The sequence below is a fragment of the Cucurbita moschata genome, unplaced genomic scaffold (assembly GCF_002738365.1).
Source record: "Cucurbita moschata cultivar Rifu unplaced genomic scaffold, Cmos_1.0 Cmo_Scf00029, whole genome shotgun sequence".
In the NCBI taxonomy this organism is placed as follows: domain Eukaryota; kingdom Viridiplantae; phylum Streptophyta; class Magnoliopsida; order Cucurbitales; family Cucurbitaceae; genus Cucurbita; species Cucurbita moschata.
The window spans coordinates 2,024,152-2,036,181 of NW_019268545.1; the positions used below are offsets into that span (position 1 = coordinate 2,024,152).

General features: G+C 30.6%; 1 protein-coding gene and 2 long non-coding RNA genes across 5 annotated transcripts; 1 reads left to right on the forward strand and 2 right to left on the reverse strand.

The window, feature by feature from the left end:
- Positions 1-1,150: 1,150 nt before the first annotated feature.
- LOC111463810 (protein LOW PSII ACCUMULATION 1, chloroplastic) lies at positions 1,151-8,884 on the reverse strand. Of its 2 annotated transcripts, none has more exons than XM_023107734.1 (6): positions 8,861-8,884; positions 5,422-5,789; positions 3,382-3,954; positions 3,247-3,297; positions 2,451-2,617; positions 1,151-1,516 (listed from the first exon to the last, which is right to left on the reverse strand). In XM_023107734.1, the coding sequence occupies exons 1-5, from the start codon at positions 8,867-8,869 to the stop codon at positions 2,476-2,478; spliced, it is 1,143 nt and encodes a 380-aa protein (XP_022963502.1). In that variant the 5' UTR covers positions 8,870-8,884; the 3' UTR covers positions 1,151-1,516; positions 2,451-2,475. The 2 variants fall into 2 exon arrangements, with proteins under 2 accessions (XP_022963502.1, XP_022963501.1); XM_023107733.1 differs by having other exon boundaries at positions 1,151-1,569.
- A 1,577-nt stretch (positions 8,885-10,461) lies between these two features.
- On the forward strand, positions 10,462-10,999 carry LOC111463813. The gene is made up of 2 exons (XR_002713923.1): positions 10,462-10,668; positions 10,797-10,999. It is a non-coding gene; the product is annotated as an uncharacterized LOC111463813 (long non-coding RNA).
- On the reverse strand, positions 10,870-11,708 carry LOC111463812. 2 transcript variants are annotated; one of them, XR_002713921.1, is made up of 2 exons: positions 11,600-11,708; positions 10,870-11,144 (listed from the first exon to the last, which is right to left on the reverse strand). It is a non-coding gene; the product is annotated as an uncharacterized LOC111463812 (long non-coding RNA). The 2 variants fall into 2 exon arrangements; XR_002713922.1 differs by having other exon boundaries at positions 10,930-11,101.
- Positions 11,709-12,030: the final 322 nt, after the last annotated feature.

Genomic DNA, 12,030 nt, shown 5'->3' on the forward strand with positions numbered 1-12,030 from the left:
GTATTTACCCTCTTGGGGTAATATCCAACGGAACCTATCCTATAACGCAATTATGAATCATGCTCTTCAAAATTCGGTTTTTTTTTAAAAAATTGCGTTCTCTCATGTTAAATGATCAAAAATTAACCCTTTTTTTTAAATATTTTAAATTACCGTTGACGGTAAATTTATTAGAACATTGAACGAAAATTAAAATCCAGAACAATGTGTCAATAACCAAGAATCATGCCACGAGAACGGAAACAATATGTCAATAACGATCCAAATTTTTGGTTTTGCTATTGTAATTACCCTTTTGGGGTTCAATCGGTCCTATCATAGATAGTAAACTCATTAAAATGTTGAATAAAAATTGAGATCTCGAACAATGTGGTGATAACCAAGAACACTGTGATATATAAATTTTTGTTATAAGTTACGATTACAAGTTATGTTGTTGCCGGTCCTAATTTTCATCAAACTTATCAAAGAGAACTCATTGTAAAAGTAGGCCATTGCTAACTCTCTTCTAATAAAAAAAAAATTACTTTTTTCTTAAGTTAAATTATAAAAAAAATTAACTTTTTTTTACTTTTCGACAGATAAATTTATTGTGTTTGCTTTTTATGTGGTTTCTTTATCCATCACTTTCATATTTTCAAATAAAATAACAGTCCAATTCTAAAAATAAAAATAATTTTTATTTTTTTAAAATTCTGATATGAATTTTAAAAATATTTTTAAAAACCCGACAACAAAATAAAAAACAGATAAGTAAAAAATAGTATTCATAAGCTTATTTTCAAAAATCAAATGAAAACTATACTTTATACCTTTTACTGTGACTGGATGATTGATTTTTATTATGACACCCAGAGATACATGAATAAACAGAGACTACATGGATCTTTAGAATAAGATAGTTCAGAAATGCCTAAAAGAATGGAAAGTCACTACCTGTACCAACAAAGTGCACATTCCGCAGTTAAACGTGTTTTATTTGAAGCAATTCTATGTTGGACGACCTCCTAACATACTTAACATACTAAACAAATTATTAGACACTTTTAAAAATGTCAGAGACTAAATAGACACGAAATGAAACTCTCGAGAAAAAAAGAAAAGAAATGAATCACTCTAATGCCAAATTACTCCTAAGAAAACATAGCTATTTACATTGAATGAAAATGTATAATCGTTTTATTACCATGTACTGGGTGTATCTAAATACATATTCAACTAACTATTAACAGATTTGCATCCACACAATGTAATAGCTGGAGCAAATACTAATAACAAAGAATATCGGATTCGAGATCCAATATAAAAGTTATGATGTCGAAGAACGTTAAACCTTTGTCAAATTGAGTATAGCTCAACTGATTTAGGTATATATTCTCGACCTATCTTATTAGAACACCCGAAGAATAAGAAGTAAATCTCTAACCTGTATTTCTGCTGTCACGAGATTCAGTTCCATTTCTCAGGCAGTCGAGCATGACAATGGTGTTGGAGATGATTTCACAAGGGCAACATCCTGGATGGCTTAAAGATTATTACAAAACGCCTACTCCACTCCATCGTAAATATCTGTTTAAGCATAAAGTTGAAAACAAGAACAAACTAATACAATTTTCCAATTTGGAGCAAGAAATTTTGTAACAGTTGAATTATACAAAAAAGGGCCAAAATTTCTAAAGTGACAACATTATTGGCCTAATTTCTCAAAACAGTTGATTCTGTATATACATCTATATATATATATATATATATGTATGTATATTTATCTATATACATACATATGTGTGTGTGTATATATATATATATATATATATCTAGATGTATATATAGAATCAACTGTTTTGAGAGTATATATAGAATCTGAGAAATTAGGCCAATAATGATACCAATATTTATCTATATACATACATACGTATATATATATATGTATGTATATTTATATATGTATATATGTATGTATATGTGATAAGAGATTCTGTAGTTCAACTAATAGGACTTCAATTAGATATGGGAAATTTGATGCCATCTCAAACGGTAATACAAAAGGCATGATTATAGTTTCAAATAAATAGGAATAAAAATCAATTTATACCTCAAGACTTTGGAGGTTGTATTACTTAAGACTTCAAAATTAATAATAGTGTAACGAAAGTTTCGTAAGTGTATCAAGTGAAATCATTCCTTAAGATTTCGTTTCACAACTATTAGTGCATAATCTTCACATGTGTGTGTATAAGACTCGTTTAAATGCACGGATTAACATAATAATAGAGAGAAATATTGTAATCAGATGGATCGTGGTGATTTTTCATTAATACGAATACTTTTCATCTTCTCGTTTTCCTCTATTTTTTCCCTACTTATTGAAGTGATTGTGAGTTGATTTTAGATGCAATGAACTGAAAATAATTACTAATAACCAACAGGAAGCGTGTGAAAAGAGCACTAACTTGGAAGAAGAGCTAGTGTTTTTCTTCAAAGAACTCTCCCATCCATCCCATCTAGAAGACCTGACCATAGTCCTTTCACAGGTGGTAATTGTGCAACAAGAGCATTCCATGGAGGATAGCCAACACCACTACCACGAACACGGCCATCCATTCGAAGAGATAAATACCTGCAAGAACAAATATTAACACAGCTAGCTACGGAAGATAAAAAAAATAAAAAATAAAAAGATTAATTGATTAACTTTTGCAAGGTAAACTAGCTTTGGCATGGATTCAGCAAAAAAAAAAGTTTTCTCTGTGCAGCTTACATAAGATACCAACTATGGGGACTTCAAATTGGATAGCTCATGAATTATGGTTAACGAAACAGTATATTTCATTACAAAATTAAACCCGAAAAGTTTTTGGTTCATTTACTTTTAAAATGTTCATTTTGGTTCCTATACTTCAAAAGTAACCATTTTTGTATCCATTTTTAGTCAGTTTCTTAATAAGTAACCATAAACTTGTACTAAAGGATTTCAATCATTTTATGTTCAAATTTTGCAAATAGGGAACAAAATGGTCACTTTTTAAAACGACAATAATCATAATGGACATTTTGAAAGTACAAGAATCAAAATGAACATATATTGAAAGTATAAGAGCGAAAATGAACCAAAGCCAAAAAGTAAAAGGACCGAAGCAGTATTTATTTACTACCACAGCACAGCTTAGACTGGCAGTTTAAGAATTAAAGAGGCAACCATTGTAGTTCATCAATTTGAATGGAAGTTCAACAACGAGGACAACTTACACAGGCGAATCAGAGGAGACTCCAGCCAACTTCTTTTGATCATCTAACCACCTATTGTCCACAAGAAAAGGCAAGTCACATGGAGGAAGGAGGAGGGGAGCAATGTGAAAATATATGTTAATTATAGTTACTTACGCTGACCACTGAGACATGTATACCGGAGTCAAGCGCCAGAGTCTTTTCCTTTTGGTGGTTATATCCTTCATCTCTTCTCGTTCATCGAACTCAAAATTCAGTGAACTAGCATCTGTGGCAAAGGGTATGACTAATACCCCTCGTTCTAGAAGTCGTTCGGTGAAAGGTTCGCTTGTTTTAAAAGCTTCCATGATAAAGGATTCAGGGCCAGCACAAATTACAAGACGAGCGATCCCACGCAGAGTGCTGATGGTAATAACTTTGTTTTGGTCCACTCGAAGCTTTAAATTGGAAAGGCTTTCTTCTCTTGACAGCCTTGCCAACTGAGCATTTTTTGCATTGTTCTCTCTGAAGTAAAGAAATGCGAAAAGGGCTACTGCTCCGAAGTCTATTCCAAGTCCATTTAGAATATCAGGGACTTCTTCAGCTCTTGATGAATTTGCCAATGCAGCAAGCAGTTGAGTGGTTGCTATCAGTCCTCCCAATGTACCACTGGCAATGAAAGTGAGATAAAAGAACATCCGAACAGACCGAAATGGAGACAGAACTTCACTTCTTATCTTGGCTGTGGAACTAAGAAAAAAATAGATACTGTTACACAAAGCCTCATTTCAGATTGAATAACAGGTCTGATTTGATAACCATTCGATTTTTTATTTTTGAAAACTAAGCTTATAAAATCTATTTATACCTATGACTTTCTTTGTTTTGTTACTCAATTGGGTCCATGAATCTAAGAAATAGTGAGAATTCTTGATATCTCTCAATTCGAAAATCCAAGATTTGAATTGCAATTGGGTCATTGCGATTACGGGTTGGATGTCTAATTGTCCAAGCAGTAATAATAGTATTTTATACCTGTACTGGTAGCTCATTTTTTCTAAGTAATGAGGAAGAGGACCGAAACATGTTACTGAAAGACTCTACTGAGACAAAGATGGGCTGTCAAAAACATAGAAACCCAGTGGGGAATAGATAATCTTGCTCGATAGGCATATTAAAATCAAGAAGTAATAATAGTATCTTATACCTGTACTGGTAGCTCATTTTTTCTAAGTAATGAGGAAGAGAACCGAAACATGTTACTAAAAGACTCTACTGAGACAAAGATGGGCTGTCAAAAACATAGAAACTCAGTGGGGAATAGATAATCTTGCTCGATAGGCATATTAAAATCAAGATTCAACAAACTCATTAGGAGTTCGCAAATTTTCTCCCGGACAGAGTCGAGCACCAAGTCTCTCAAGCGCTCTTCCATGTTATGGGGAGCCAATCCAGGCAAATACTTCCTAACAATATTTTTAAAGTCCATACCAAGTTTTAACTAAAAAAAAAAAAGTAGATTTTAAAAGTTATTTTCATTTTAGAATCAGGCTAAAAATTCAAATGTTACCTTAAGGAAGATGAAGATCATTGTAAAGAAAGGGTGAGAAAGCAAACACAACTTTCAAAAAAAACAAAAACAAAAGACTAAATGATTATCAAACGAGAGTGCCAACACCAATGTTAGTAATTAGAAGGGAGACTAGGATAAGTTATTCTTCCAATTAAGCATTCCAATGCAGTTGTTAATCTAAGGGTTACTTTTTTAGTTTAATTAGTTCATAAACAGGACATTCTGGCTCAATTTGGAATCATTATACGCTGATCACATCAAACAGCTTGGCTGTCTATAGGTTTGAGCATACAAATCAAGTTGTGATCAGATAACATATATGAGAAAACCAGACAAGCATTGTGGCTCAAGGCATAAAGTATGAAGAACTCACCATCTTAAATACTCAATTGAAATACACATATGAAAAAATTCACATAAGAAGTCAGGCAAGATCCTCTGAGTTTCCACAAATTTACGTCGATTTTCGCCATCCAAAAGCAGTCTCATGAACAAACGCAAAATAACGCAAAACCACGAAAATCAAGCTATGGTCGAAAATCAAGTAATGAGATACAAAAAGCATAACAACATTAAAATCATCAGCCACTGTTGTTCTATTTCCATCCAAACACTACAATAATAACAGAGAAAGAGAGAAAAACCTGATTTCCGGTTTATCAGAAGCCGAGCAAGTGACGGAAGCTAAATTCCGTCTCCTGTATTGAAGATAACGAAGCGAATCTGCTACACTAGGGCCAAAATTAAACGAGACCGGATTCCGATGAACATGGCAACAGATACGGCGGCAGAATTTGAGATTGCGAGCGTTATGACTGCGAGTGCGAGAGCAATGTGGAGGTCGACCAAAATTGTTGCAGGAGGGAATGATTGCCATGGAAACCACCATGATTGACCACTCCAGATACTGGCAGTTGATATATAAGGTAGTTTCCCAGATTATCAATGGAAGCAAATTTCGAAGGAAGGTCTCGATGGCGCCACGATACCCAGAATTTGCGGCACCATAAAGCTCAGATGACGAAGGTTGAAGAATGAAGAAAAAAAATTAATTTTTTTGTCTAATAAAAGGAAAAAAAAAAAAAAAAAAAAATATATATATATATATATATATATATATATATATATATATATATTATTTTAAAATTTTTTCTAGAATAATTAGTCAAAAAAAATATTTATAAAATTAAAATATAAAATATAACAAATGAATGTAATATTTAATTATATCTTAAGCAAAATAATATTTTTTAATTATCAATAAATTTGGTTGGTTCTATTTTATGTCTCCCCTTTTGTATATAAATGTGACGGAGATAGAATTTTTGATATTTGGAACCATGGAAGAAGGTCGGGAGAAACCATAAAAATATACATAGAAAGGTTAAAGGAGAGAAAATGGCAAATGATATAAAGTAACAAAGTACCCAATGATGAATTACGGCACTTAAATGGTCCTAATTAAGTAAATGTAAGAAAATTACTTGTGGTTAAATAATGAATTAAGGGGTAAAAATGTCAAATTTCTTATAAGAATTAATGCATTAAGAAAATAGAACTAATATTGCACATACCTTACGTTGTTGACTTCGAGAGTCAACGGCCGAGACAAGAAAATGAATTTCAACCGCTACCAACTACTAGAGAGCTTGTTCAAGGCATTTGAATTCGTCATTTAGCCAACTTCAAGAATAAAAACATCTCTAAAATAGTTCACAATTTCAGTGTCGAAACCTAATTGAACTAGAAAAGAGGACGAGCATCACAATCTCTCATGGATTCCATAAAAATGCCTATCCATAAAAATGCCTTTGATCCCATAAAAGGAATGAAAACGTAATTGGTCGTAGAAAGATTCAAGAATGAAAATGAGTTTGAGAAAAATATAGAGTGAATTATTAGATGGGCATGCCAATTAGAATTTTAACAATAAAAATATTTATGCGTGATTAATTTTTCTAATTATGAAACATTTTAGAAACAAGTAGGAAAGGATAATTAATATAATATAATAGTTGAAGTCAAAACAATAAACAATTATAAAAAAAAAACTTAGAAAATAATACAATTTTATAGTTGTTTGGTCAGATGCGACCTATTCCAACCTCCAAGCGCCTCTTAAACTTTCTTGACTTTCTTCCACTCTCCAAACGCCTCTTAAACTTTCTTGACTCTCTTCCACTCTCCAAACACCTCTTAGTTCAAAAGCAAACTCAAAGATCAAAGTGTACTATTTAAATTTTGTAGGAAGGCATCACAATACTAGAATACAATTTAATCATTTGCAATTTCCTCACAATACAATAAAAATCTCACTCTACTTAAAAAAAGAACCATTTAAAAGTAAATATTAAAAACAAATTAAATTAAATTAAATTTTTTTAAAATTATAATAATATAATATAAAATTAATAAAATTAAAAATTTATTATAAATATAATAATATAATATTAATAAATAATATTAATAAAATAACATAAATAACAATTTTTTTAATTTTATGTTTTATAATTTAAATGTCATATGATGTATAAATATATTTCTATTTCTCAAAGATAATTAAGAACTCCGTTCGTTACTTTTCCAAAGTTCTATTAGTCTATGACGTCGAGTATCTTATTTTAAGTTCTTCAATATAGTTTTGATTTGAGTGATTAAAAGAAAATATTGAAATCGTTATTTCCAACTTTATATTGTGTACAATTCAAAAGACTATAATTATTAATAATTAAGTGTAGGTTTGTTATCATCAAACTAACAATTAATTAATTTGATATTAAAGAGTCAATAAACCAACTATCTACCTATTTTTTTGTCCGAGATAAACATTTCAAGAAAAATTCATAAAAATCTAAAATAATATACATGTCCAAATAAAAATATCGATGCATTTTAATATATCATAAATTTCATACTTAAAATTCATTTAACAACGAGTAACGCACGAGAATATTTCCCCCATATATTAGCCTCAATAAATTATGAACCATCACATTATTCATAAATTATAAAACAACATATTTAGAGCATATTTTTCTTAATTTTCTTCAATTTTCTCCAATTTTAAAATCATCAAAATAAACAATTGAAAAATAATAAATTAAAAACGACATAATAGCTCCCTCTACGAACTTGTTTTAAAAAATTATAAACAATATTATAAAATTCAAGATATATCAAATAAATAATACCAAGCTCAAGTTTACTTATGCAAAAATAATAATAATAATAAATAATAATAAAAAATTTTCATTAATTCTGTGGGAAAATATCAACTAATTGATTATAAGAATTTTCCAAAATCAAGAATGATATGTCTATTTTGCACTCGCTCCCAAATAAAATAGTCTAATATCAATATGTTTATGATGAATAAATTTTTTTGTTAAATTAATAGCACTTGTGTTATCACAAAACATAGGAATACCATCAAATTTTAATCCAAAATCAGAAATAATTTGTTTCATCCAAAGAATTTAAGCACAACTAGCAACCGAAATATATTCCGCTTCCGTAGTAGATAAGCACTAGTGTTATCACAAAATACATACTATCAAATTTCAATCCAAAATCACAAAAACTGTTTCATCTAAAAAAATTTGAGCACAACAACTAGCAACCAAAATATATTCCACTTCCGTAGTAGATAAGCGTGTTATCACAAAACATAGGCACACTATCAAATTTTAATCCAAAATCACAAAAAACTAATGAATGACAACCGAAATATATTCTGCATTCGTAGTAGATAAGACAACCAAATTTTGCTTTTAACTAAACCAAGAAACTAATGAATGACAAATTCCACTTTTACGATCAAGTAAGCTTTCGGCAAAATTCGCATAAGAATATTCCACTAATTTAAACTCAACATTTATAGGATACAACAATCTTAAATCAATAGTTACAAGTAAATATTTAAATATTCTTTTAACAACATGTAAATGAGATTCCTTAGGACAAGATTGAAACCTAGCACGAAGACATCATACACTAAACATAATATCGGGTTTACTAGCAGTTAAGCGGTAAAATAAAGAGATCCAATCATACCTCGATAAAATTTAATATCCACACATTTACCTTTTTCATCCTTGTCAAGCTTAGTGGATTTAGTGGATGTGCTCACGGGAGTTTTTTCAATCTTACCTACATCGAAGTTGAACCTTTTGATTAAATCTTTAGTGTGTATTTCTCCCGATTTACGATGATACCATCCTTGAGATGTTTGATTTGAAGTCCAACAAAGAAACTAGACTCTCCCATCATACTCGTCTCAAACTCATGCATATATTTTAAAAATTCTTCACATAAAGAAGATTAGTAAAACCAAATATGATATCATCTACATATACTTGCACTAATAGCATCTCATTTTCTTTAATCTTAATAAAAAGGGCAGTGTCGAGTTTATCTATTTTAAAATCATTCCTAGTAAGAAAATTACCCGGTCTATCATACCATAAACATGACCTTTTTTTATTAAAATCATACTTATTTTAAACTCATACCTATTTTAAACTCATACCTATTTTAAACTCAACGCTATTTTTTTATTAAAATTAAAGAAAATAATATATTATTAGTGCAAATATATGGGTATGATATCATATTTAGATCTACTAATCTTTTTTAGGTGAATAATTTTCTAAATGTATGCCTAATGAGTTTGAGATAGTATGATGGGAGTGCTTAGTTTCTTTCTTCGCCTTCAAATCAAACAACTCAAAAATGGTATCTTTACCTATCAAGAGAAATACACTAGAGATTTACTTAAAAGGTTCAAGTTCAATAAACACAAGATTGCAAAAACTACCATGAGCATGCCTACTAAGCTTGACAAAGATGAAAAAGGTAATATGTGGATATTAAATCTTATTGAGGTATGATTGGATCTCTACTTTATTTAACCACTAATAGACCCGATATTATGTTTAGTGTATGTATGTGTGCTAAGTTTCAATTTGTTAATAGAATATTTAAATATTTGTTTGGAACTATTAATTTAGAATTGTGGTATCCTAATAATGTTGAGTTTAAATCAGGAGGATATTCTCATGCAAATTTTACCGGAAGCTTACTTAATCGTAAAAGTATTAGTGAAATTTGTCAATACTTGTCAATTTTTTGGTAGTTCATTAGTTTCTTGGTTCAGTAAAAAGTAAAATTCGGTTGTTTATAGGGTTTAGGAGGGACTCTATGGTATGTTCGAGAGAAGGATTGTTGAGAATTGTTGGGAGGGAGTCCCACATTAGCCAATTTAGGGAATGATCATAGGTTTATATGTAAGAAATACATCTTGATTGGTATGAGGCTTTTTGGGGAAGCCCAAAGTAAAGTCACGAGAGTTTATACTCAAAGTGGATAATATCATACAATTATGAATAATACCATACCATTGTGGAGAGTCGTGATTCCTAACCTTCTCTGTACTAAACATACCTTAAAAAGATGTATTTGGATCACAGAAAAGTGACTACTTCATTCTCACTAAATCTAACTATAATATTCAAATGCTATTTTTTCATTCCTTAACTAATATTATTGCTATTGATGTTCATGCCCTATAACCACTAATTATTAACAATTTAATACAAAAATTTGTTTATCTATTTTATTCATTGAATTTTCTCTTAGATAACATTTATTTTACTTAACATTACTACACTCGGAGGCATCTTTAAAAAAACCCATGATCCCAAAAATATCAGAATGTATAAACTAAACAGAATGCATTGCAGTAAAGTAACGACCAAAAACAAATATACAAATGGAATAACTTAGGCCTGCATGAAATGAAGACTACTAAGAAACAGTAAGATACCAAACTAATGAACATAATCTACTAAAAATTTGATTAGATTAATTAAAAAAAAAAAATAGCATGCAAGGTAAAAACTTGTTTTAGGAGAAGTATTTTGAATAACATATTGAAGAGAATATTACAACCAGAGGGATCCTAATTGCATGTAACAATCTGTAAATGAATAAAACTCAAGTATAGATCTAATGTTCTTAGGGGAGGCAAACTTGATTCTTGAATGTATATTATTTTATGAATTCGGAAAATCTGTAACAAGACATAGTATTCATTAAATAAAGAACACATCACTATAATTATAATACTTAAAAATGAAAGATATTAGAAGTACGGAATCCAGACAAGAACATGTTCGTTGTATGGTTATTAATAAATTGATTCACAAGTTCAACTCAGTAAAACTAAAAGGTTCATCAAAATACATACCGATAAATTTTGTTCAGAAGATACTCGGTTCACGCATCAGCATAAACCACTGCTTACACGAAATCATCCTCGAAATCCTGAAATCAAGTAAAAAGAAGACGATAGCAACTCGTACAAAATCTGAAATAAAAATATCGAGATATATTCTTTGAATCGTCGGATCGTCGTGCATAAAACAAGAGCTAAATTGAATATACGAATCGAATCGATCAACAAAAATACCTAATCCAATCTAATCGGCGAATAAAAAGAATCTGATACTCCTGATTATGAGACTGACCGATAACGATCCTTAGTTTAAAGAAGACTGTAGCAACTCGTACAAAATCTGAAATAAAAATGTCGAGATATATTCTTTGAATCATCGGATCGTCGTGCATAAAACAAGAGGTAAATTGAACATACGAATCGAATCGATCAACAAAAACACCTAATCCAATCTAATCGGCGAACAAAAAGAATCTGATACTTCTGATTATGAGACTGACCGATAACGATCCTTAGTTTAATGAACGATATTAGCTTAAAGTAATTAGGATATGAGGTTTCCCTATAAGAAAATCACCGAAACATACCTGTGTCATCTTATAGCAACGTGAGCCGCCATTAACTTCGAGCCCTAAAATCATCAAACTTCTCGTCAGAGCGATTTCAGTTTTAAAGAACGATGAACTTTCGCGCGCAAATTACGCGCCTTTTCTACCCAAATACTTTTCGTAGAATACTAGTGGGCCGACTTTTGTCATCAAATGAAATGGTGGGCCAGATTTTAAAAAGGAAAGGCCCAAATCCAATTCGTTTAGGGTTTGGATCATTGTTAACTGATGTAAACCTAAGCCCATTAAACGCTAAAGCCTTTTAGGCCCAACTCTGCAATACGTCCCAGCCCATCAATGTTTAGGAGGGTTATTGAGTTGATGGTAAATTTTTTTAATCCAAAATATCTATATATATATATATATATATATATATATATATATATATATAGAGAGAGAGAGAGAGAGAG

Bases quoted from the DNA above. Each gene is read 5' to 3' on its own strand.
- LOC111463810 (XM_023107734.1), bottom strand. The intron at 3,955-5,421 runs GTTTTTCTCTCT...TTTTTTTCTTAG, and splicing joins TCTGATAAACCGGAAATCAG to TTCCACAGCCAAGATAAGAA. The intron at 3,298-3,381 runs GTAAGTAACTAT...TGTGGACAATAG, and splicing joins TACATGTCTCAGTGGTCAGC to GTGGTTAGATGATCAAAAGA.